This window comes from Thamnophis sirtalis, unplaced genomic scaffold, assembly GCF_051295495.1.
Source record: "Thamnophis sirtalis isolate CommonGarterSnake01/CBP01778 unplaced genomic scaffold, rThaSir2_p1.2 scaffold_1, whole genome shotgun sequence".
In the NCBI taxonomy this organism is placed as follows: domain Eukaryota; kingdom Metazoa; phylum Chordata; class Lepidosauria; order Squamata; family Natricidae; genus Thamnophis; species Thamnophis sirtalis.
This window is the reverse complement of record NW_028261381.1, coordinates 70,903,558-70,926,281: the sequence shown is the minus strand read 5'-3', so window position 1 is coordinate 70,926,281 and position 22,724 is coordinate 70,903,558. Positions and strand designations below refer to the sequence as shown.

Sequence of the window (22,724 nt, the reverse complement as noted above, 5' to 3'; positions counted from 1 at the left end):
TCAAATGTTCCATTTGAAAGTTTCATTGCATGTAAAACTTTCCCTCTTACATGGCAGATAACATATTGTCATGTTTTTTAAAAAAATGATTGACTATATAGTTTTATCTGAGATTTTAATTCAAACCTTATTTCATTTTCCATTTCAAATAAGAGGAGTAGATTGAGAAAGGAAAGGAATTTCTCCCAGTGGTGTGACTTGAAGACAATTCCTGGGAGAATATTTTCTCTGCTTCAGCACTGAATTGATAAAGGGCTCGTTTTCTAGTCTTGTTGAGAAAATGGTTATACTGAATAAACTGCAGGATTAACATTTAAGGCCCCTATTTTACAACTTTATGGTTTCACAGTTTTTAAAAATTATTTCATTCTTGTGAAGATTGGATTCAATGTAGGTTTTTTTTCTCCAATAGAAGGAAACAAAAATAATTTCCACATTGAACTTGGTAGCTGCTTGTTACCTGTTGGAAATGAAGTTGCTGAAGAGCTCTTTTTCCAGGTTTCACTCTTCTGCTTTAGCCACAGGACTGAGCTCATGTTCTGCTCAGACTGTGCTTAATACAGTGTGTTGTTGCACTTAGAGATTCCTGAAATATTATTTCTTTTCTTTGTATTCAGGATGCTACTTCAAATGTCAATTCCTTCAAGAGATACTGTATACATATAGGAAGTTCTTGACTTATGATAAGTTGTTTGGTCTTTGACTTATGATTAAAGTGACCAGATTTTAAAATTGGTTAAGTTGACAGGGGAGGGGCGGTGTTTTCTTGAGTAAAAATTTTGCCGCCTGGCACTGCGGCTGAGGTGAAGCTGCCAAAGCTCCCGCTGGTGCCCCCGCCTGTGGCAGTGGCGGTGCCGCCTCCCCCTTGGCTCGGAGCACCTGAGCTGGGCACCGCGTTACTCCTGCCGCCTCCTCCTCCTCCTCCGCCGTGCTTTTGAGAAGCCATGGGGCCTTTTATTTCCTGCTCCCACCCCCTCTGCCGCATTCCTACTGGCTCCTGTGGCCTCATGGCTCCTCAAAAGTATGGTTCATGAGGAGGGGGCAGGAGTAATGTGGTGCCCAGCTCAGGTGCTGTGAGTGGAGGGGGAGGCACGGCTGCCACAAGCGGGGGTGCTGGCAGGAGATTGGCGGCTTCACCTCAGCCGCAGCACTGGGTGGCAAAAGTTTTAATCAATAACACCACCCCCCCCCTATTCCATTCCCAGGCAGAAGAAAGAGACTCCGGGGAGGAGAGCTTGGCCAGTCATCGGAAGGCATTTGAGAAGGAGAAAAGCAGGCAAGGAAACTTCTCAAGAAGTTCCAGAAGCAGCTTCTTCTTCTCTGGGCTGGAGGGAGGGGAGGAGAAGGAAGGAAAGAAAGACGGGAGGGAAGGAAAGAGGGGAGGGAGGTGAAAGGGAGGAAGGAGAAAGGGAGGAAGGGAAGAGAAGGGAGGGAGGGAGGGAGGGAGGAGGAACCCGGCTTTCCTGAGAACGGTCTGCTCCGGGCCGGAGAGGGCAAACCAAGAAGTTTAGATGGGACTACACTGGCATTTCTAAAGCAGCCTTCCCCCGATTGCCTTCCTCCAATGCCCCCCAACCCTTTCAAAAGTCACCCCCATTGCCAGCCTTTCCCAACTGCTTCCCTGCCTGCCTCCCCTTGGCTCACCTAGACCAGGTTGCTGACGGCAGCTTGCATGGCATGGCTGCAGGGAGAGTGGTGCCTGAGAGAAGCGGGCAAAAAAAAAAACTTCCGATGGCTGAGCTGCTCCGCCCGGGACCGAGCCTCCTCCTCGCCATACTGCCTCCACCAGAAAGCCGTCACTCTCCCTGCAGAAAAATATCATGCATTGGCGCGCACATACGCAGTAGGGCAGGAAGCCTCGCCCCTTGTCGGGCGCTGCGAGCGAGCTGAGTGGAGAGAGGGAAACCACTGCCCTCTAAAGGACACATCGGGAATTACAGTTCAGAATAATTAAAACTTTTTTTTTAATGGCGTCCTTTTTAAAATTGATGATTCGGTGTCTTTTCTTTCTTTTGGAAAATCGGGACTTTTTGAACACGCCGCGGGACACGGGACAAATTATTAAAAATCGTGACTGTCCCACCAAAAGTGGGACGTCTAGTCACCTTACTTATGATACATTGTTTAAAGTTAAAGATATATCCCCAAAAGTTACTTACAATTCAGTTCTGAAGTTATGGACGCTTCAACATCCCTGCAGTCATTCTGCCTTACAACTACTGTATTTTTCAGACTATAAGATGTACCTCCCCGCCCCATAAAAGAGGGTAAAAATTTGGGTATGTCTTATACACTGAATGTAGCCCCATCCACCCACCCTTTGGCCTCTGCCTCCTAGCAATTTACCTCCTTGCAGCAAACGGGGAAAATGGGGCTTGCGGAGGTGGCAATATACTATAGCAATCGCTGCAGCATGAAACAGCTGATGATCGGGAGGCCCCTGCTGAAACTGAAAGTGAAACTTGCTGTTTGCTACACCAAGCAAATTGCTAGGAGGCAGATGCAGTTTTTTTCCTTGTGCTAATCAAGCTGTTTGCTGCAAGAAGGTACGTCAATAACTATAAATGCCTATAGAATGTTCAAAGACTTTTTTAAAAGACTGCTTTATTGTTCTAGACAACTTAACAAAATGAAGAAGCTTTTTAAAATAAATGCTCGAACTGAAGAGTCCCAGTGCTTTTAAATTACAGAGAATAATGTATACTTCCAGAAAGCAACATCAATTTTAAAAGCATCTGAATAAGTAATGTAACACCACAAACAGTGTATATTGTCTGTACTGTTTGCTGATTGTTGCAAGGAGGCAAATTGCTGGGAGGCAGAGGCAGATTTTTTTCCCCTTTGTTTTCCTCCCCAAAAGTTTGGTGCGTCTTATACTTCAGAGCATCTTGTACTCCAGAAAATATGGTAATTGCAGGAATGCTGCAGTGGCACCCCCACCTATCTCCCTATCCTCCACACCAGGTCCCAAAGATTTGGGGCCTGCTTCCCACCCCACTGGATCCCACACCCTTCTCCTCACCTTTCATCAACCATAGCATCCATAACCTTTTAAAGCGCTCTGAAGCTCCACAACTTGGATTAGGGAAGGAGGGAAAACCATGCTATTCACTAGCCATGTGGCATGATCCCAGCTATGGCCACCATTTTCAGAGTGACCAATTGAATAGTGGCCAGTCCAGAATGGTGCTCAATTGTGAAAGGAGGCCATGTAGGTTAGCAATGGAGCAGCTTGCTCTTCAGTGCCATCTCCAGAGAGCTCCACAGTTTTTACAGCATCTCACAGATCACATTGGAGAAGAAGAGCAAGCTGGTCCATCCCTAAACTCCATGAACCACTCTCAGAAGTGATAACCATTTTACATTGGCCGAAATTCATTGAAGTCAGTCTGAAAATGGCACCTGCTTCCAGATGTGAAGCACACAGCCTTGGAACAGAACAGTTTGCTCTTCTTCTCCAATGTGCTCTACGTGTCAGCCCTGGATATATCTTATAGGGCTGCCACAGTGGGAACGGGGGTGTAGTGAAGGGAGTAAATAGTAACAACATTCTTTCATGAGATCAAGGCCGGACTGCTTACACCTGGAGAGGAATGACCAAAGTTTGGCGGCAGTTGAGATAGGGGGTTGATTGGGCCATGTGATGTGAATGTCACTGAACAGGGCAGGATGTGAGTTTTAGTATGGGTGGAGGAACACGCAATATTTCAGATTCAGGTTTTCCCCAGATGAGCCAATATGACTTCATCAATGAATTCTTACTTTGATGGACTTTGTTTTGGAGTTCTGGATTGTTATGAGGAGTTAGTTGGAATGCTGACACTAAGGATCACTGTGGAGCTGTGGAGATCACTGTGGAGCTGTGGAGCTGTGGAGAGCCAAGGTGGCGCAGTGGTTAAATGCAGCACTGCAGGCTACTGCTAGATCAGCAGGTCAGCGGTTCAAATCTCACCGGCTCAGGGTTGACTCAGCCTTCCATCCTTCCGAGGTGGGTAAAATGAGGACCCAGATTGTTGGGGGCAATATGCTGACTCTCTGTAAACCGCTTAGAGAGGCCTGAAAGGCCTATGAAGCGGTATATAAGTCTACTGCTATTGCTATTGCTATTGCTATTGCTATCTCCTTAATGTGATCTCCAGAGCTTTTAGAAAGAGATCTACAAATATAAGTGAGCAATTGGTGATGACAGATGGGGTGGAGTATATGGGATCTGGTAGGTTGAGAAGCAGGCCTAAGGTCTATGAGGAGCCTGAGGGGAGGGAATCAGAGCATGGGATTGCCTCAGGAATGATTTTACGAGGCCCATGGCAGAACCTGCACTAATCCACCCAGGACCTCCCATCAAGCACTGGCACATCCTGTGCTTTATTTAATGACCACTTTGGGGAGAGCATGGATAGGGGGTTATAAGTAACACAATCACATGGGAACTGCACAGCTGTCATGACTTCTGACTGTAATGGGCAGATTCCAAGCATTGTTGGTCAAAAGAGTACCTGTAAACATTTCATTTACAAAGTGGTCTTTTTCTACTACTAATTTCTCATGCTGCAATATGAATGAATTTATTTGTGATTACCTTTCAAATGTAATATATTTGCAAAGTAGATTAACTGGAAACACTGAAGTAAAAGTCTGAAGAACAAAAATGTCTTTCCTTTTTAGGGATTGGAGTTTGGATGAAAGATACGTGGAAGATTTCTTTAAAGCACTGATGAAACTGAGAAACTTAGAAGTTCTGTGGTAAGAAAGTGCTAGCATTTTATTGATAATGAAACCACTACATAATATTAGAAGTTTGTATTGTTGCAACAGTTTCTCATCAATTTATCATAGTCAACAATAGAAGATGCTTTACTAGGAGTTCCTGAAGCCTACCATAGAAGTGAGTTATAATTGACACTCAAGAGAGGAAACACAGTTTGGAAAACTCAAGGAAGGGTGCAGTATTTTCACTGGAATTTCTTAACCAGAGGCAGGAAATAGACTACAACAGAACAGGATAAAATAGATTTCTTTATTGGCCAAGTGTGATTGGACACACAAAGAATTTATCTCTGGTGCATAAACTCTCAGTGTACATACAAACGACAAAGTGATAAGTTATTGATCATAAATCATAAGACACAACGACAATTGATAAATCATAATATACCAATAGGAGAAGCTAGTAAGAAAGATGAAACGTGAGAAAGATGAGAGGATGAGAAAGATGAGAGGATAACAAGGATGATAGCAATATAGGCTACTATGTGAATATATATCTTTAGGCATAAGTGCTGTAGGAGTTAGGTATTTAGCAGAGTGATGGCATAGTGGAAGAAACTATCTTTGTTTCTAGATATTTGGGCAAGCAATGCCCAATAGGCTTCTATCTTGAGAGGAGAACTTGAAACAGTTTATGTCCAGCATATGAAGGGTCTGTAAATATTTTCTCAGCCTCTTTCTGGTTCGTGCAGTATACAGGTCCTCAGTGGAAGGCAGGTTGGTTGCAACTTTTTTCTCCTGCAGTCCTAACTCTCTGTTGAAATCTGTACCTGTCCTGTTTGGTTGCTGTGCCAAACCAGACAGTTATCGAGGAACAAATGACAGATTTAATTATTCCTCTGTAGAATTGTATCAGCAAATCATTGAGCAATCTGAGCTTTCTAAATTGAAGAACATTTTTCATTGTGCCTTTTTAATAATGGTTCTAATGTTTCAAGTCCTGGCAGATTATAGAACCCAGAAACTCTAGAATCTACCGTTGATACTGTGTTGACTAAAATTGTAGCAGTTGGTAGAACAGGAGGGCTTCTCTTAAAATCTACTACCATCTCTACAGTTTTGAATGTATACAGTTCAAGATTATTCCAGCTGCACCACAGGGCCAGTTCTTCAACTTCCCATCTATATGCAGATTCATCATCATCTAGAATAAGACCAATCACTGTTGTATTATCTGCAAACTTCAGTACTTTAAGAGAGGGATCCTTTGAGATGCAGCCATTGGTATAGAGAGAAAAGAGTAGCATAGAGAGCACACAGCCCTGGGGGGCACCTATGCTAATTGTACAGGTAACTGATGTGATTTTGCTTAGCTTCGCTTGCTTCTTGCTATCTGTTAGAAAGCTTATGATCCATCTGTAACTATGGTCAGGCACAACTAATTAAGTCAATTTGTAGACAAGGATTTCAGGAATGATGGTGTTGAATGCCGAGCTGAAGTCTACGAAAAGGACCCTTATATAGGTCTTTGTGGATTCAAGATGTTGTAACATGTAGATCAGCTTATCTATTTGAGCAATAGGTCACTTTTTTCAATGCCATTGTAACTTTGGTCACTAAGCCCATTATACCACCTTTCTTGCCACAGTTCTTAAGTGAATAACTGCAGCTGATAAGTTAGTAGCATAAGTAAATTTGGTTTCCCCATTTGACTTTGTCAAAAGGTGATTATATGATCCCAGGACACTGAAACCATCATAAATACGAATCTGTTGCCAAACATCAAAATTTTGATTGCGTGACCAAATGTATTCGGCTTCCGGGGCGGGACCTTGCTGTTGGCGGCGGCTTAATTGAGCTGCCCCCAGGTTTCTAGTTGCGTTATCTGCCTAAACACCTAGCAGATATCTCATTCTTCAGGCAAGAAGACTGAGAGAGAGATCCAGCTGGTAAGAGCTTTCTTTGAAGTTTGCAGCTTTTTTTTTCTGCTGTGAACACAGGGGGGGGGGCAACCAAAGCTGAGTCATATCTCCGGCCAGAAACCTCGGCTCTTTTCACAGCGCAAAGCAAGGAAACCCCTCTTAGGACAATTTTTGAGATATTTATCTGAAACTAATACAAGCAGAGTCCGTACCTGAGAACCTTATTTGCTTTTCCTAAAAAAAAAAAAAAACTAGCTTCAGTTTTACAAGAGTTTCCTTTGTGCAATTGCTCCCAAGATGGCGATTCTGCAGCTTCCGCAATTGCAATAATGGTACATTCCTAATTCCTCGGCAGAGACAGTGATAACAAAGATCAAAGGAATAGCCTCTTACTAATTAGCTCCACTTCTCTGAAGATTTTTTTTCTTATCAACCTTTAAAAGTTTTCAAAGACTCTTTGCTAATATAGAGACATTGTTGAACTGTTTTGGTATAATGCTAATCTTTTGAAACCTTCCACAAACTCTCTGCAAAAAGGGAGGAACTTTTCCTTTTTTCTTTTTTTTTTGTAAGCTGTACAGTGGGCCAGCAGAGTTTGATTAATTGCTTGAAGAAAAGACATAATGGCATCAAAATTAAATCCTGGGAAATTACCTCCTAGGGCTACGTCCCCCATACCTGGCACAAAGTTGCAGCCTCCACCCATTATGCCCCCTAGTGGAGATTTGTTAATGAAAGAATTCTTTTTGGAAACGTTTAGAGAATTTAGAGAGCAGAATTTAGAAACTTTCAGAGAATTCAGAGAGGAAATAAAGAATGAGATGAAAGTCTTATATGATAAGTTTGATACTGGGATCGCCAAAATGAATGATGATATGATGGGACTTGTAAATGTACTGAGAGAATATGTTTCTGGAATGGAAGATAACTTAGAGGTTCTTAATGAAGCCAATACTAATTTGACATCTAAAACTGAAGTGGTGGAACAAAAAGTTAAAAATGCTGAAAAACAAATTATTATGATACAGTACAGACAGATGGAGCTTGCATTAAGAGTCAGGGGGCTGCGCGAAGATAAACAGGAGAACTTAAAGCAGATGTTTTCAGAGGCTTTTGACTGTCTGGTGGGAAGACCGGGGTCCAACTTTGACTGGCAGATCGATAAAATTTATCGCGTTAATTCTTGGGCGGCAAAACAGAAGCAACTCCCCCGAGATGTAGTTATATACTTTGCTACAAGAGAGTTCAGAAACATGATACTACAAGAGTCCTATAACACCAGGCTTCAAATTGGCGGACAGGATTTGATTGTCGTGAAAGAAATACCACCTCAAATGCTAAGAGCCAGGAGAGATTATGCTTTTCTAGTGGAAGAGCTCAGAAATCGTCAGATACAGTATAGATGGACTGAACTCTCCACAGAAGAGAAAGAAAATATTTCACTATCTTAAACAGTTCAAGAATGATATAATTTGTCTGCAAGAAACTCATATCAAATCAACTGATCAAAAATATTTGTTCAACCCCAAACTTGGTCAACATTTTGTGACCTCTGCTACGGAAAAGAAAAATGGCATAGTTGTATACTTAAGAAAAGACATTAAGGCTGAACGAATTGAAGCAGATCCCTTTGGAAGATATATCGCACTAGACCTAATCTTAGAAGGGAAAAAGACACTACTTTTGGGAATTTATGCTCCTAATCAACAGCAAGACGGATTTTATAGAAATCTTCATGTTAAATTATCACAGTGGGACTTTAAGTCTTGTATACTATTGGGTGACTGGAATGGCGTGATTGACACTAAAAGAGATAAGAAGACCTCTCGCCCAAATACTAAAATCCGAGCTAAGTTACCCAAATCTTTTTTTGACATGATGGACGACTTCGAATTGAGAGACGCTTGGCGAGAAAGAAATGCAGAAGAATATGACTTCACCTTTTTTTCTGATAGACATCAATCTCTTTCAAGGATTGATTTTATACTAATCACTAATGATTTACTTTCTAGGGTGAAGAAGACAAAGATTGCGGCGAGGGTTCTTTCGGATCATAACCCAGTTTGGATGGAATTGGGAAGGGTAGTGCAGGCAAGAAGGTCTTGGAGGTTGAATGAAAACTTATTTAGATATGAAAAGTATATTAATGATTGTAAAAAATTGTTATCTGAATACTTTGTTCTGAACATGAATAAGGGTACATCTATGGAATTTGTATGGGATGCAAGCAAAGCGTATATGAGAGGAGTACTGATGAATATAAACAAAATGCATAGATATAAACAAGGGCAAAAACGAAAAGAATTGGAAGAGGAAATTAAAGGGAAAGAGTTGGAACTAATATTAAATCCAGGCGATACAAAGGCTAAGGAAGCAATCTCCATATTAAAATCCCAATTTGATATGTTGATCTCTGACCAGGTAGCCACTAGTTTATTATATGCAAAACACAATACTTTTTGTAACGCAAACAAACCCGGCAGGTGGTTGGCTTATCAGATTAGGAAAAAAAGAAAAATTCGAAATGTATCTAAATTGTGTTATTAAGATTAGGAATAAGTTAAACTGCTTAAAGTTTGGGTAACAGCAAGAAGCTGAGTCCAACGTAGAGATCCTATTGACTTTCTTTTCTTTTTCTTTTTTTAAGATATTAATTATATATATATATTATTATGTTTTCTTTCTATACAATCACATATTCACTGTGCTTAATCAGGGCATATAACATTGAATATAGAAAATGCCCTCTACAATACAAACCCAGTATACCACCTTGACCCGCCATACACCCTCTTTCAACCCCCTCCAACTTTCATTCTTCCTTCTCACACACCCCTCTACGCCTACTTCCCCTCCCCTTCTTTTAACCTTGACCCTATCACACCCTCTCCATTCCCTCCCTCCCTTCTCCTCCTCCTCTCTCTCACCCTCTCCACCCTCCTTCTTCTTTCACTCGACTCTTTCCTTCGGCATCTATTACCTTCCAGTATATTCGGTTTGTTCTATTTTCGCACTAACATTGAAAAGCCACAGTATACAAATACAATCATGGAATTTAACACATATTGTATTTCCCCCCTCCCCCCTCCCCCTAAATCCCCACCTCCCTTCCCTCCCCCCGACTTCCCAAAGACCATACATGGTATAACTTTTGAACAATCACAGTCTAAAATATCTCTACATTGAACTCAGCTTCTTACTGTTACCCAAATTTTAAACAATTTAAATTATTACTGATACTAAGCATAAGCTATCTGGAGTTTCTTAGTCCCATATTTACTTTTTATGTAATCAATCCATTTTTTCCAGTCTCGTTTATATCTCTCGTTTGAATGTTCTTTGAGATATGCAGAGATTTTGGCCATTTCGGCTAAGTTCATAACTTTCAAAGTCCATTCTTGAATTGTAGGTAAATCTTTCTTCTTCCAATACTGCGCCACCAAGAGTCTTGCTGCCGTTATTAAATACAGAACCAAATTAGTCTCTGCTGCTGTAAAATCAATACATATACCCAGTAAAAACAACTGGGGGGTAAATTTTATCCTTCTTTTAAAGATGTTTTGCAGGATCCACCATATTTTTATCCAAAATGCCTTGACATTACGACATGTCCACCATATATGAAAATATGTAGCATCACAAGAACCACATCTCCAACATTTAGGTTGAACATTTGGATACATAGAGGCAAGCTTTTTAGGATCTAGGTGCCATCTATAAAACATCTTATAAAAATTTTCTCTCAAGTTTTGTGCTTGTGTAAATTTTACATTTCTTACCCAGATTCTTTCCCATGTTTCAAGCATTATTGGTTCCTCGATATTCTGAGCCCATTTTATCATACAATCCTTAATCAGTTCCGTTTCAGAATCCATCTGTACTAATACATTATATATCCTCTTTATATGCATTGAGCTTTGATCTCTTATTTGTTTAAACAAGTTATCCTCAACTTTTACAAAGCCAATTTTTTGATCTATTTTCCACCTAGCCTGTAATTGACCATACTGAAACCACGTTTGAACTACCTTCTCTTCTTTAAGTACCTCTAAAGATTTTAGTTCCATCACCCCTCTTTCTGAGATAAGAAGTTGTCTATAGGTGGTTCTATCGTGTTTTTGTTCTACATTCATATTTTCAATTGCATGTCTAGGAATTGCCCACATGGGCACTTTATCATTTAATTTATGTTGATATTTTTTCCAAACCCTCAATAAAGCATTTCTTAAGATGTGATTTTTAAATTTCTTATCCGTTTTTTTGTTAAATAACAAGTAAGCATGCCAACCATATAACAAGTCATATCCCTCGATATTCAAAATTCTGTCATTAGTTAGATGAATCCAATCACTAATTGCAAATAATGCCACTGCGTCATAGTATAATTTTAAGTTAGGTAATTTCAATCCTCCTCTTTCACGTGCATCTTGCATTATTTTCATCTTTACCCTCGGCTTCTTTCCTGCCCACACAAATTTATTGATACCCTTCTGCCATTCTAAAAGATTCGCATCTCTTTTAAGTATTGGTAACATTTGAAAAAGAAATAAAAATTTTGGTAAAATGTTCATTTTTACTGCCGCTATTCTACCCAGCAAGGACAAATGCAGTTTTTCCCACCTTTTCAACTCCAACTGTGTACTATGCCAAAGTGATTCATAATTATACTTGTATAATTTCCCATTTGAGATTAAAATATTAACTCCAAGATATTTAACTTTTTTAACTACCTCACATCTTAGCATCGCCCCCAGTTCTTCCTTCTGTTTGATAGTCATATTTATAGCTATTATTTTGGTTTTTCCTAGATTTATTTTAAATCCCGAGACTTGACCATATTGATTGATCGTATTCAATAATACCCTACTAGTTTCCTGCGGTTGTTCCAATATTATAACCAGATCATCCGCAAATGCACGGACTCTATATTCTTGCTGTCTAATTTTAATCCCTTTTAGACCGCCTTTTTTCTTTTTTTTAAATCTCCTTTGTTTTAATATATTTTAGACTGTGTTTGTTAAAAAGCTATACCGTGTACGGGCTCTGGGAAGTCGGGGGGGGAACGGAGGGGGGTCTTAGGGGGGAGGGGGGAGGGGGGAAATATAGTATGTGTTAGACTCTAAAGTAACATGATTGCACTTGTATACTGTGGCTCTTTAATTTTAGTGTAAAAATAGGACAAGCTGAATATATTGATAAACAGTAGAAATACACCGAAGGGAGGAGTAGAGGGAAAGAAGAAAGAGGGGTAGAGAGGGTGGGAGAGAGGATTGGAGGGAGGAGGAGAAGGAAGGGAGGGAATGTATTGGGAGAGAGGAGTGATAGAGGGGGAGGGGAAGTAGGAAGTAGAGGGGGATGTTGGAAGGAAGAACGAAAGTTGGAGGGGGGCGAAAGAGGGTGTATGGTGGGTCAAGGTGGTATATTGGGTTTGTATTTTGGGGGGTATTGTCGACAAGAGGGAGGGCTGTGTTTATTGTTCAATGTTATATGCCCCGGTTATGCACAGTATACATGTGATTCAGGGGTGGGTTTCGACCGGTTCGCACCAGTCCCTGCGATCCGGTTGGTCGCCGAACCTGGAAGTAAGTAACTTCCGGGAACGGCGAAACCCACCCGCGCGCGCCCGCACACCCGCGCCCGCTCCTTACACGGTTTTTTAGAATTTTGCGCTTTCCCCGCATGCGCAGAACGCCTGCGCGATCCTCCAGGAGCAGCTGGAGCATCGCGCAGACGCTAGTACGCATGCGCGTGCCATGTGCGTGCGTACGCGCACTGCGTGCATGCGCGAGGATGCCGCGTGCGTGCGCGAGGATGCCGCCGGCCTCGTTCCAACCGATCCAGTTGGAACGGGGCGAGAAACCCACCCCTGATGTGATTGTACGGAATGAAATGGAAATAAAACATATTTACACAAGAAAATTTGATCGCGTGACCATGAGGATGCTGCAACGGTCGCTAAGTGTGAAAATGGTCGCTAAGTGTGAAAAATGGTCATCAGTCACTTTTTTCAATGCCATTGTAACTTTGGTCACTGAATGAACTGTTTGAAAGCTAAGGCTAGCTTGCATTATGCTAGTTTACATTTTCAAGAGAGAGAAGCTAAACTCCTTATTAGAATTGAAATAGAAATGAGTAGAGTAGAGTAGAGTAGAGTAGAGTAGAGTAGAATAGAATAGAATAGAATAGAATAGAATAGTTTATTAGCCAAGTGTGATTGGACACACAAGGAGTTTGTCTTTGGTGCATAGGCTCTCAGTGTACATAAAAGAAAAAAATACATTCATCAAGAATCATAAGCTACAACACTTAGTGATAGTTATAGGTTAATAAGCAACCAAATTATACTAGGAAACAAATTATTGGATTTTTAAATTATTGGATTTTTTTCAAGGAAACTCAGTATGTGCTTCCTGATTATTAAAAGTGCAAATTCAGTGTCAATGACTCCTGACTATTTAAAATATAGTCTAAGACAATTTAAAAAAAGAATCCACACAGAATAAAACTATTTTTAAAAATCCTATGCACAATAAATAAAATATTATTTTAAAATACATTAAAAAAATAAAAGAAAAAAAACTGGCTCACTTACCAGCAACCAGGCACTTTAAGTCAATGCAGAATGATATAGATGTTAATATCTGTGGACCACCAAAATTTTCTCACAGACCACCAGTGGTCCACCATGGACCACTGGTTGGGGACCACTGCTTTAAAGCAGAATCTGCAGAGGGGAAGCAGGGAGATGGTTCCTAAACAAAACGCCCCTTTAAAAAAAGTAAGGTTTTTTTTAAATGACTCAATGCAGCCGAGTTCATTATATGGCATCATGCAAGCCTTGTCACATGTTATTATGCCATCATCGCTAAATCTCTTTAGAAAGTCTACACGAAGATAGTTTGTAAATTCCCCTATATTGCTCCTTTCCCATGACTCCTGATGCTGGCAGGTAGACTGCCCTTGCCCACAGAAGCTCAAGAGGAGAAAATTGGATAAAGCACACCTTAGTCATGCTGGATGAAAATTTAAATTTCTAACTTGCCTCTTTTTTGGGGGTGAGGGGGGGGCGTCAAGGCTGCCCAGGAAGACCAGCAGAATAATAATTTAAAAAAAGAGATAGACTTAATACGATAAATAGAGAAATGTGTAGAGAAATGTAAAGAATGACAAGGGATGGATGGATGAAAAGGGGGAAAGATGGATGAGTTTTTAAGAGTCTGAGGCTGCAAAACGGGGGTTATTAATCTGTGTGTTTGTGTGTGTGTGTGTGTGTGTGTGTGTGTGTGTCCAGCCTTCATTCCTGCTCACTTCACACTGGATGCACAAAAAGAGCAGTCAAAATGTGTGTGTGTGTGTGTGTGTGTGTGTGTGTGTGTGTGTGTGTGTGTCTACATGATTTTTACCAGCAACAAAAGGGGAATTGCTAGCAGGGTCTTTTATTTGCAGCTGTTAAGTGCTCGGTTACAGCAGTTACAAGACCTCAGGAGGAATGGGGGAACCTGGGGAGGGGGCGTGGGGGAGGGGGATCAGAGATCACAAGATAGGAAAGGGATAGATTAAAAAAATAAGAGGGGATCATACGCCCCCACCCACCCACTCCCAACCCCATCCGACAGAAGGAGACGAGAGAAGAGCAGCGGAGAGAAGGAAATTTCCTCCATCCGCCCCCCTCTTCCAAATTATACACACAGACACTGCCCTCCCCATCCTGCAGTCCCAATTCCAGCCGCACCAATTCAAGCTCTCAGATCTCTCTCTCTCTTTTTTTCTCCACTCACCCCCCCAACCAAACAAACGAGCAAAGGAAATACAAGAAAAGCAACTTTTTAAAAAATAAATAAAGAAATAAATGAAATCCAAGGGACGGGAGGAAAATCCCCCTTTCCCCTAATTCCCACTCCCTCCTCCCATCCTGCCTCCCGATCCATTTGGGGTCGATTTCTTTATTTGCAATAAATCCTTGGTTTCCCCACCTTTTTTTTAAAGGAAGGAAAATGACAGATCTTCTCCCCCCCCTCCTGCCCCCGCCCCTAACCAAAAGGAGACCGGAGAAAAGCAACCAGATCGAAAGGGAGGGAGATATGATCCTGTTTGGAAGAGCAGGAGGGGAGGGAGGGCTGAGAGCAAGCTGAGCGGAGGGAGGGAAACCATTGCCCTCTAAAGGCCACATCGGGAACAACACTTCAGAGAAAAAAAAAAAATTAACGGCGCCCTTTTTAAATCGGGACTTTTTGAACATGCAGCGGGACATGGGACAAATTTTGAAAAATCGTGACTGTCCCGCCAAAAGCAGGACGTCTGGTCACCTTATGCATGCAGGCAGCAAAAGACCATGTGACTACCAGTTTTTTAAAAAAAATATCAGGGGGGGAGAGAAAGATCGTGAAGTTGGGAGGTCTGAATGATTTTTTTTAAGTGGTAGTCACGTGGTCTTCTTTTGTTGCCCTGCATGCCAGAGAACCGAACTAGAAAGAATGTTAGTGAGGGAATGGTGATTGATGCAGGAGTTTGCAGGAAGATCTCCAAGCTAAAAAACAAGGGAGAGCAGCCTCCCAACTGATCAAAATAAAAGGAGGTTGACTCTCAACTACAGAGAAAGCAGGAACTTTCCCATTTTCCCAAAGTTGCTTAAGCTGCGAACAATTGGGGAAATGTTATTTCTCCATTCCTATTTTAAATTCCTTCTTCCTTTTTTTCTTTTTTTGCCTTGGATATTTTTCAGGGTTTTCCAGAGAGTGGCTGGCTCATTTGTTGAGAGCTGATTCCTCAGCTTTTCAGAATTTCTTTTCTCTCCATTTTCTCCAGAAAAGGCCTTTCCTCAAGCTGTTGTTTTTGCTGGCAAACTGTTGGAGGAGGCCTTTGCACCCAAAAATGAAGCTCCAGATTGGTAAACTCTGTTTTCATGTGCAAAGGCCTCCTCCAGCATTTTGCTGCCAAAAACGGAGCTCTGAAGCTCCATTTTTGGCAGCAAGGTTTTGAAGCAGGTCTTTGCACATGAAAACAGCTCTGGAAGGGTGTGTGGGCCTTCTTTCTCATCATGAAAGGCCTCCTCAAGTTTGTCCCTTACATGCTCCATTCGGCCCGAAAGGACTTTTTACAATGGCTTGCCGAAGTGCTTGGAAGCAGATTTCACTATCTAAAAGCATCCCATTACTTCCAAACTCTTTGTGAGCCAAGTCTGGAAGCTTCTGAGTGTTGTGATTTCATGTGGCAGAGAGGCTGGAGAAGAGACAGATTGCGAGATCTTTGCAAGGTAATTGACCTTGTGTGGCAGATGGGGGGGAACAGACAATTGTGTGCAGCATGAGGTATCTCAATGGGTTAGGGAGGCCTTGGGTAGTCTTAAACAGGTGTCCTGTTACATTACTAGGCCTCCATTGTTGTAGAAAATGACAGGCTTGGACTTCTCAGGATACAGGAAAAGTTTATTTGGCAGCCAGGTTCAGAAAGCTAAAATGTAGCTAGCATTGGAAATTCTGAACAACCTTCATTATCGAAGCACGTGTTCTTATATATTCTCAAAAGCAGCACAACACGGAAATACTTAACTCATTTCTTGTTGTTTATTTTGGGGGAAAAGCCTTATAAGTAGATGGCGTCTTACTTCCCCTTTTGTTCTTGGGACACAGGTATGGACTACGTGTCTTTAGCGAACTTTAATTGAACGTTGTGGTTTGGACTTTTGACATAGGGATGTTGGCTGGAACATCTTGTGGTTAGAGGCTGATGACATTTCCCTGTCCCTTTAATCAAGCTTCTAACGGTCCCTTTTATGCCATGTCTTCATTCTTATATTTTAATTCATATTTTATTCTACTTTATCCCTCCTTCTAGACTCTATTAATACCCACAATTGAGTCTAGCCTGTTAGATTAACAATATAAGCATGCAGGATACATAATAGCAAAAAAGCAAGGATACAAGAAATACACATTTTAGGGCTTATCTTCTGGAAGCACTTTATCCACTCCTAAGAGTGCAATTTGAAGATACGAGCTAGTATCTGAAATTTCATCTTTCTTGAGAGTATGTGGGATAAGGCTTTCCATTATCATTAACTCCTTTTCAGCCCATATTTCTTTTGCGGACCTCATAATGAGTTGTTTAAGCAAGGATATTATGCAAGGGAGGAAGGCTAAACTTGCGATCCCACATAATAAAAGAAATAGCATTTGCTTAATCCAACCTGTTCCCGGTAGCCAAGAGAACCACATATCTGTTCCTTGTACTTTTTGACCAATAGAGGAAGCTCGATCTCATAGTTCTTGGACTTCCCCCCGGACCACTCCTGATCTATTCATATAGAAACAGCAATCTTCTCCCAGGAATACACATAGCCCACTTTTTTCAGCAGTTAAAAGATCTATGGCATGCCAGTTCTGTAAAACTACTGCTGCCAAAGAATCTATCTGGTCTTGGACTTCAACCAAGGTGCCAGCAATTTAGTTTAGGCTTTCTTGGAATTCTTCCAACATCTGTCTTAACTGTGTGGTGGAATGGGTCATTCCACCCACACACGTTCCAACTGCTGTCCCTATTCCCAGGATCTCTAATAGTGGAATTAGGAGCGGCACTCTTTTCTGGACATGTCCCATGAAGGGTATAGAGAAATCCTGTTCCCCACTTACCACCCCCATTTTGGGAAGGAGGTGTACTAGGGTGCATGTGCCAGTCCAATTAGTGGGTAAACACAGATAGGCATTTCTCCCACATAGAAAGAAAACTCCATTTTCTCCTACACATACGCCAATGTTCACGGAGAAGGCGTTGGCTCGGAAGTTCCTTTCATTAGTCCAGATTTGTAAGGTTCCTGCTAGGAACATACCAGTCAGGGGATGTAAGGGAACTTCTTGATTAGGATCCATTAGCTTATTCCTGAGGACTGGTCCTTCAAAGAGATATTGGGAACTGGCATTCCCAGGGGGAAAGTAAACACAAAATCCCCTAGTGGATTGTATTGAAAGCCAAACAGAAAGTCGGGGGGGGGGGCTGAAATGGCCTTGGGCATCTTCCAGTAGTCAGATTCCCCTCCCATCAGTTAAAAACGAGTGGAGGTGGAAGCAAAAAAATGACTTTCTGATGGAAGAGCTTGTGAACAGAGGGAAACATGCTGCGAGTTAATTTCACATCCACAAGAGTTTTCCTGGGGGGAAGGTATATTTCAGATGGGCATTGTTCCTCTGATAGTGACCCCACAGGAAAGCCAGGTTCCTGATATCATTTTATGCACAAGGAGGGTGACCCTATAATTTCTACACCAACTGCTATGGGGCCAACGATGGGGAGATGGCTCATCCCCAGTCTTTTAAGTGCATCATACAGATCACCATGTAGCTGGGCTTCTGCCGTTTTGGTTCCCCATCTACCTCCCTTGTCAAAGACTATCATAGCTCTGGTGTTTTCCCAAAGATCTGGCTTAACTGGCACCGCATGATAAGATGAAGGTCCAGCAGACAAGCACAACCAGCATTTTTGACCCAGGGCAGGGTCAGACTGATTGATTAAGCTTTGACCTAATTCCAACACTCTTAACATGTAATTCCCTTTTCTTAATTGTTGCAGGGGTCCGTTTTCCCTAGGCTTTGCCCTTTTTCTTACAGGGTTTTTCAAATAGTTGGCTGGAAGTGTTGGAATTGGCTTGCGGTTTTGTCCCCAAGCATAAATAATGTGCCACTGATAGGAGCGGATCTGTTCCCCTCCCTGTAAGGGATTTTTATTTTATTCTCTGGGATTTTTGACATCTTTGGATCCTTCTTCAAGAGCTAAGGGCATTTCTTGGGTATTTTCGCAACATGGGGAGTTAATAGTCAGGAAGTTATCACTTAGCATGCCTTTTGCCAATTGCAGCCAAAGCCACAAACAACTCATAATTATCCCTCACACAAGATATTCTTTTGCACAGTTCCTTTCTGCCTATAGATTCACCATGTCAGGGAGAAGGCAAAGATTGTATATAGTTTGGGGTGTTAAGTATCAGCTTCTGGCTCTCCACAAGACCAAATCTTATTTGCTAGAAACACATAACAAATTATAATAAGGACAAATAAACTTACAAAAGTAAAGGATATAGTGTCTACAGATATAAAAGCTTGCACCACCATACTCTGACAGGTGCTCAAATTCTCTAATTCATCTTGCAACTGATAAATCAGAACGTTGTTTTTCCTTTCTTCAATTCTTCAGCCATACATCGAGAAACAAGCTTCCAGCATGGTTTCAGTAGGGCTTCTTCTGCCCTGTATTTGAGCTACCCGTTGCCTGTAGGCAACTTATAGGGGGCATTTCTTTAAGCATATTACTAAGGGATGAGATTTGTCCGAGTCAGCCTCCCAGGATTCTTCAGCGGCTGGTTTAATGCGGGTCCAATGAACCCAAGATTTGGATTCTAAAACTTTTACTGCAAGTGGAGAACACATAACTACAGTATACAGGCCCTTCCATCTAGATTTTCCAGTGTTCCAGGGTTTTACCCACACTCTGTTCCCCACCTGAATATTATGACTCGAATTTGTTTAAAATGGTGGGGTAAGGGAGACACAATATTATTGGATTACTTGTACTTGCTTATTTAGTGCTCCCACCATTTGATTCACCCATGAGGCCCCCAACTGTTCTAGGTCCCCTACATGATTTTTCAAAATAGAACTTATAACCGGTGGCCATCCAAACATCATTTCAAAAAGGGGACAGTTTGAGTCCTTTTTGTGGAGTACATCTTACAGACCAAAAGGCTAAGGGTAAGGCGTCTCCCCATTTAAGGTGGGTTTCCAGACACACCTTAGTTATCTTTTCCTTAATAGTGTGGTTCGAGCGTTCTGTGTGGCCTCCACTTTGGGGGTATAGAGAACAGCGGAGCCTCCATTGGGTCCCTAACAATTTTGCTAGCTTTTGGGTTACTTGATGCACAAACTCTGGCCCGTTATCTGATCATATGAATGAGGGAATTCCATATCGGGGCACAATGTCTTTGAGTAGGATTCTAGCTACTTCACGGGCTTGCTTCGTCTTTGTGGGAAAGCATTCAGGCCACCCAGTGTAATTGCACACAATGACAAACATAGCTTTATAAAGTCCACACTTGGGCATATCTGTGAAGTCAATAACTAACGAATCCATGGGGTAATACCCTTTAGGCTGGCTCCCAGGGGAAAGTCTAGGTCCTTGCCTTGGATTAACTTGGGCACACATGTTACATCTTTCGCTGGCATGAGTACATAGAGAGTGAAGGCAATTGATGTACGCTATACGTTGAGGTGCCTCGGCTAATGCAGTTTTTCCCATGTGCGTTATTGAATATTGCCAGGCTATATTAGTGGGTACAAAGATTCTTCCGTCCGAAAGTAGATACCATTCTCCCTTCTTTAGTCCTTTCAAGTCTACAGTCGCTTGGAGTTCCTCCGCCCTGGAGTATCTAGGGCTAAGTTCGTTTGGCATTTCTAGCGCTACGTAAATGGATATGTCAGGGCAGCCCTGATCATCCATGATTGCCACTAGTCTCCCTTCTTTGTCAGCCGCCCTATTCCCTCTGGCTATTTCATCTTGTCCCTTCTGATGGCCTCTACAATGCATAACATAGACTTTCTTTGGCATTTTGACAGCAGCTATGAGCCTTTCAATCAGGAAGGGGTGTTTGATTTCCTTTCCTGAGGCCATTAAAAGACTTTTTTCTTTATAAACAGCTGCATGAACATGCAATGTGAGAAAAGCGTATTTAGAGTCAGTCCACATATTTACTCTTTCATCTTTGATCCTTTCTAATGCATAGATTAAAGCCCATAGTTCTGCTTCTTGGGCATTAGTGCCTTTTGGGAGAGGTCCACTCTCAAAGACTTGGTCAAGAGAGACTACCACAGAACCAGCATAACGTTCTCCTGTAGTAATGAAGCTTGATCCATCAGTGAACAAGTTATATTCTGCAGATTTCAACGGCACATCCGTCAGGTCTGGTCTGCATGAGAACTGACTCTCAATGGTTCACATATAATTATGCCCAATTTTGGGTCCCGGTATTGACAAAAAGGTGGTAGGGTTTAGGGCATTTGTTTGCTTTAAGGTCACTTGTGGATTTTGAGTCAGGAGTGGCTGATATTTGTAAATTCTAGGGTTTGTTAACCATAAATGTCCCTTTGTTTCTAAAACTCCTTGAATTGCGTGGCTGGTGTAGATAGTGGTAGGCTGTCCGAAAGTTAATTTATTAGCTTCCTCCATTAGGAGAGCCGTGGCAGCTAGAATTTTTAGGCAATGTGGCCAGCCTTTTGCAACACAATCCAGTTGCTTAAATAGATAAGCCACAGGTTGCTGTCAACTTCCCTTTTCCTGCATCAGGACTCCCAGAGCAGTGTTGTCTTTCAAATCCACAAAGAGATTAAAAGGTTTTTCTAAGTTGGAGAGTCCCTTTACCAGAGCTTGGGATAATTCTGTTTTTAGGGCTTCAAATGTTCCAGCCCCCAAATGAAGGGTTCCTTTTCACCCCCCTTTGTGGAGGTATACAAAGGTTTGGCTAAAAGAGTGAAATTTGGAATCCAAATTCTGCAATATCCTGCTGCACCTATGAATCCCCACAACTCTTTCCTGGTTGTTGGTTCCGCAATTTGGCACACAGCTGCTTTTCGCTCGTGTCCTATTGCTCTTTGTCCCTGACTTATGGAATATCCCAAGTATTTGACTTGGGGCTTTACTAACTGTGCTCTTTTTCTTGAGGCACGATATCCCTTGTCCATTAACAGATTGAGTAATTGGTTGGTATTTTTCCAACAAGTCTCCTTCGTCTGTCCTGTCACTAAGATATTGTCTACGTATTGGAGTAGCACATCTCCGTCCTCAAAACGCTGGAAATTTTCTAGGTCTGAGGCCAAGGCTTCACCAAAAAGGGTAGGTGAATTTTTAAATCCTTGGGGAAGTCTAGTCCAAGCATACTGCCTCTTACGACCTGTTACGGGGTCCTCCCATTCAAATGCAAACAGTTTTTGGCTGTCCTGTGTATTGAGATGGTGAAGAAGGCATCTTTTAAATCTACCACTGAAAACCAATTAGCTGAGGCCGGAATCAGACTCAAAAGAGTATAGAGACTGGGGACAATGCCATAGATGCTGACCCTGGCGACGTTCACAATTCTCAAAACCTGCCTGGGCCTAAAAGAGCCATTAGGTTTTGATATGGGTAGAATTTGGGTATTCCAGGGGAGACTGTATTGTTCTCAGAATGCCAGCTTCCAAATATTTGACAATGTGGTCCTGAATTGCCTGTGTAACGGAGCAGGGATAACTTTTATGGCTGAGGAGGACAGGCACAGCTAGAGGCTTCACTTATATAATTATAGGTGCATGATGAGATGCATGGCCTGGTGGGTTATCTTCTGCCCACAGCTGAGGTACTTTAAATTCCTGCCAGATATCGGGGATCTAGTTTTCTAGAACTACCATCACTCATCATATCTCATCTGGGGGGTGTCTCATTGTTAGGACCATTTTATCTTCCTCAAAGGAAAGTTTAGCTCCCATTTTGCATAGGATATCATGACCCAAAAGTGGAACTGGGCATTTGGGCATGCACAGGAACTGGTGTTCTATGTCTCTTCCATTCAGGGAACATTTTAAAGGCTTCAACAAAGGGAGGCTGTTTATCAGACCATTGGATGTTTAGTACTTTATTGGAAACAGGAGCCAAGGGTTTTGTAATTACTGATCTAGACGCCGCTGTGTCTACCAGAAAGGTTACATTATTACCCCCTATCTTCATTCTGACCAAGGGTTCAGGGGGAGCATGACTAAATCCTGGTCCCCTTCAGTCTTCAGACCTTTCGTCTATTGCGGCCAATGTATGGCTTCTGCCTTGCTTTGGAGCAGTCTTCGACCTCTGCCTGGGAATCCACGGGGCTTCATTCCTCTTCCACTTGTCCCTCCTGGGGGATCGTAAATCTTGACCTTTCAATTCAATCGACCAAGTTCCATTCTTCTATTTTGTCCTCTTCCCTGCCCAGCTATCCCAGCTTCTAGCCTTTTGGGACACTCTAACATCCAGTAACCTTCTTCCTTGCACCAGTTACATCGACCTCTGCTCTAGATTTGGGATTTATTTCACAATGCAATTGCCAGC

General features: G+C 42.0%; 1 protein-coding gene across 1 annotated transcript in view; it reads left to right on the top strand.

The window, feature by feature from the left end:
• LOC148049549 (NACHT, LRR and PYD domains-containing protein 12-like) overlaps window positions 1–22,724 on the top strand; it is a 206,453-nt gene that overhangs the window by 174,168 nt on the left and 9,561 nt on the right. Inside the window, exon 6 of the mRNA XM_087704001.1 lies at window positions 4,666–4,743. Within this exon, the coding sequence (XP_087560127.1) occupies window positions 4,666–4,743 (78 nt within the window). The remainder of the gene's footprint in view (window positions 1–4,665; window positions 4,744–22,724) is intronic.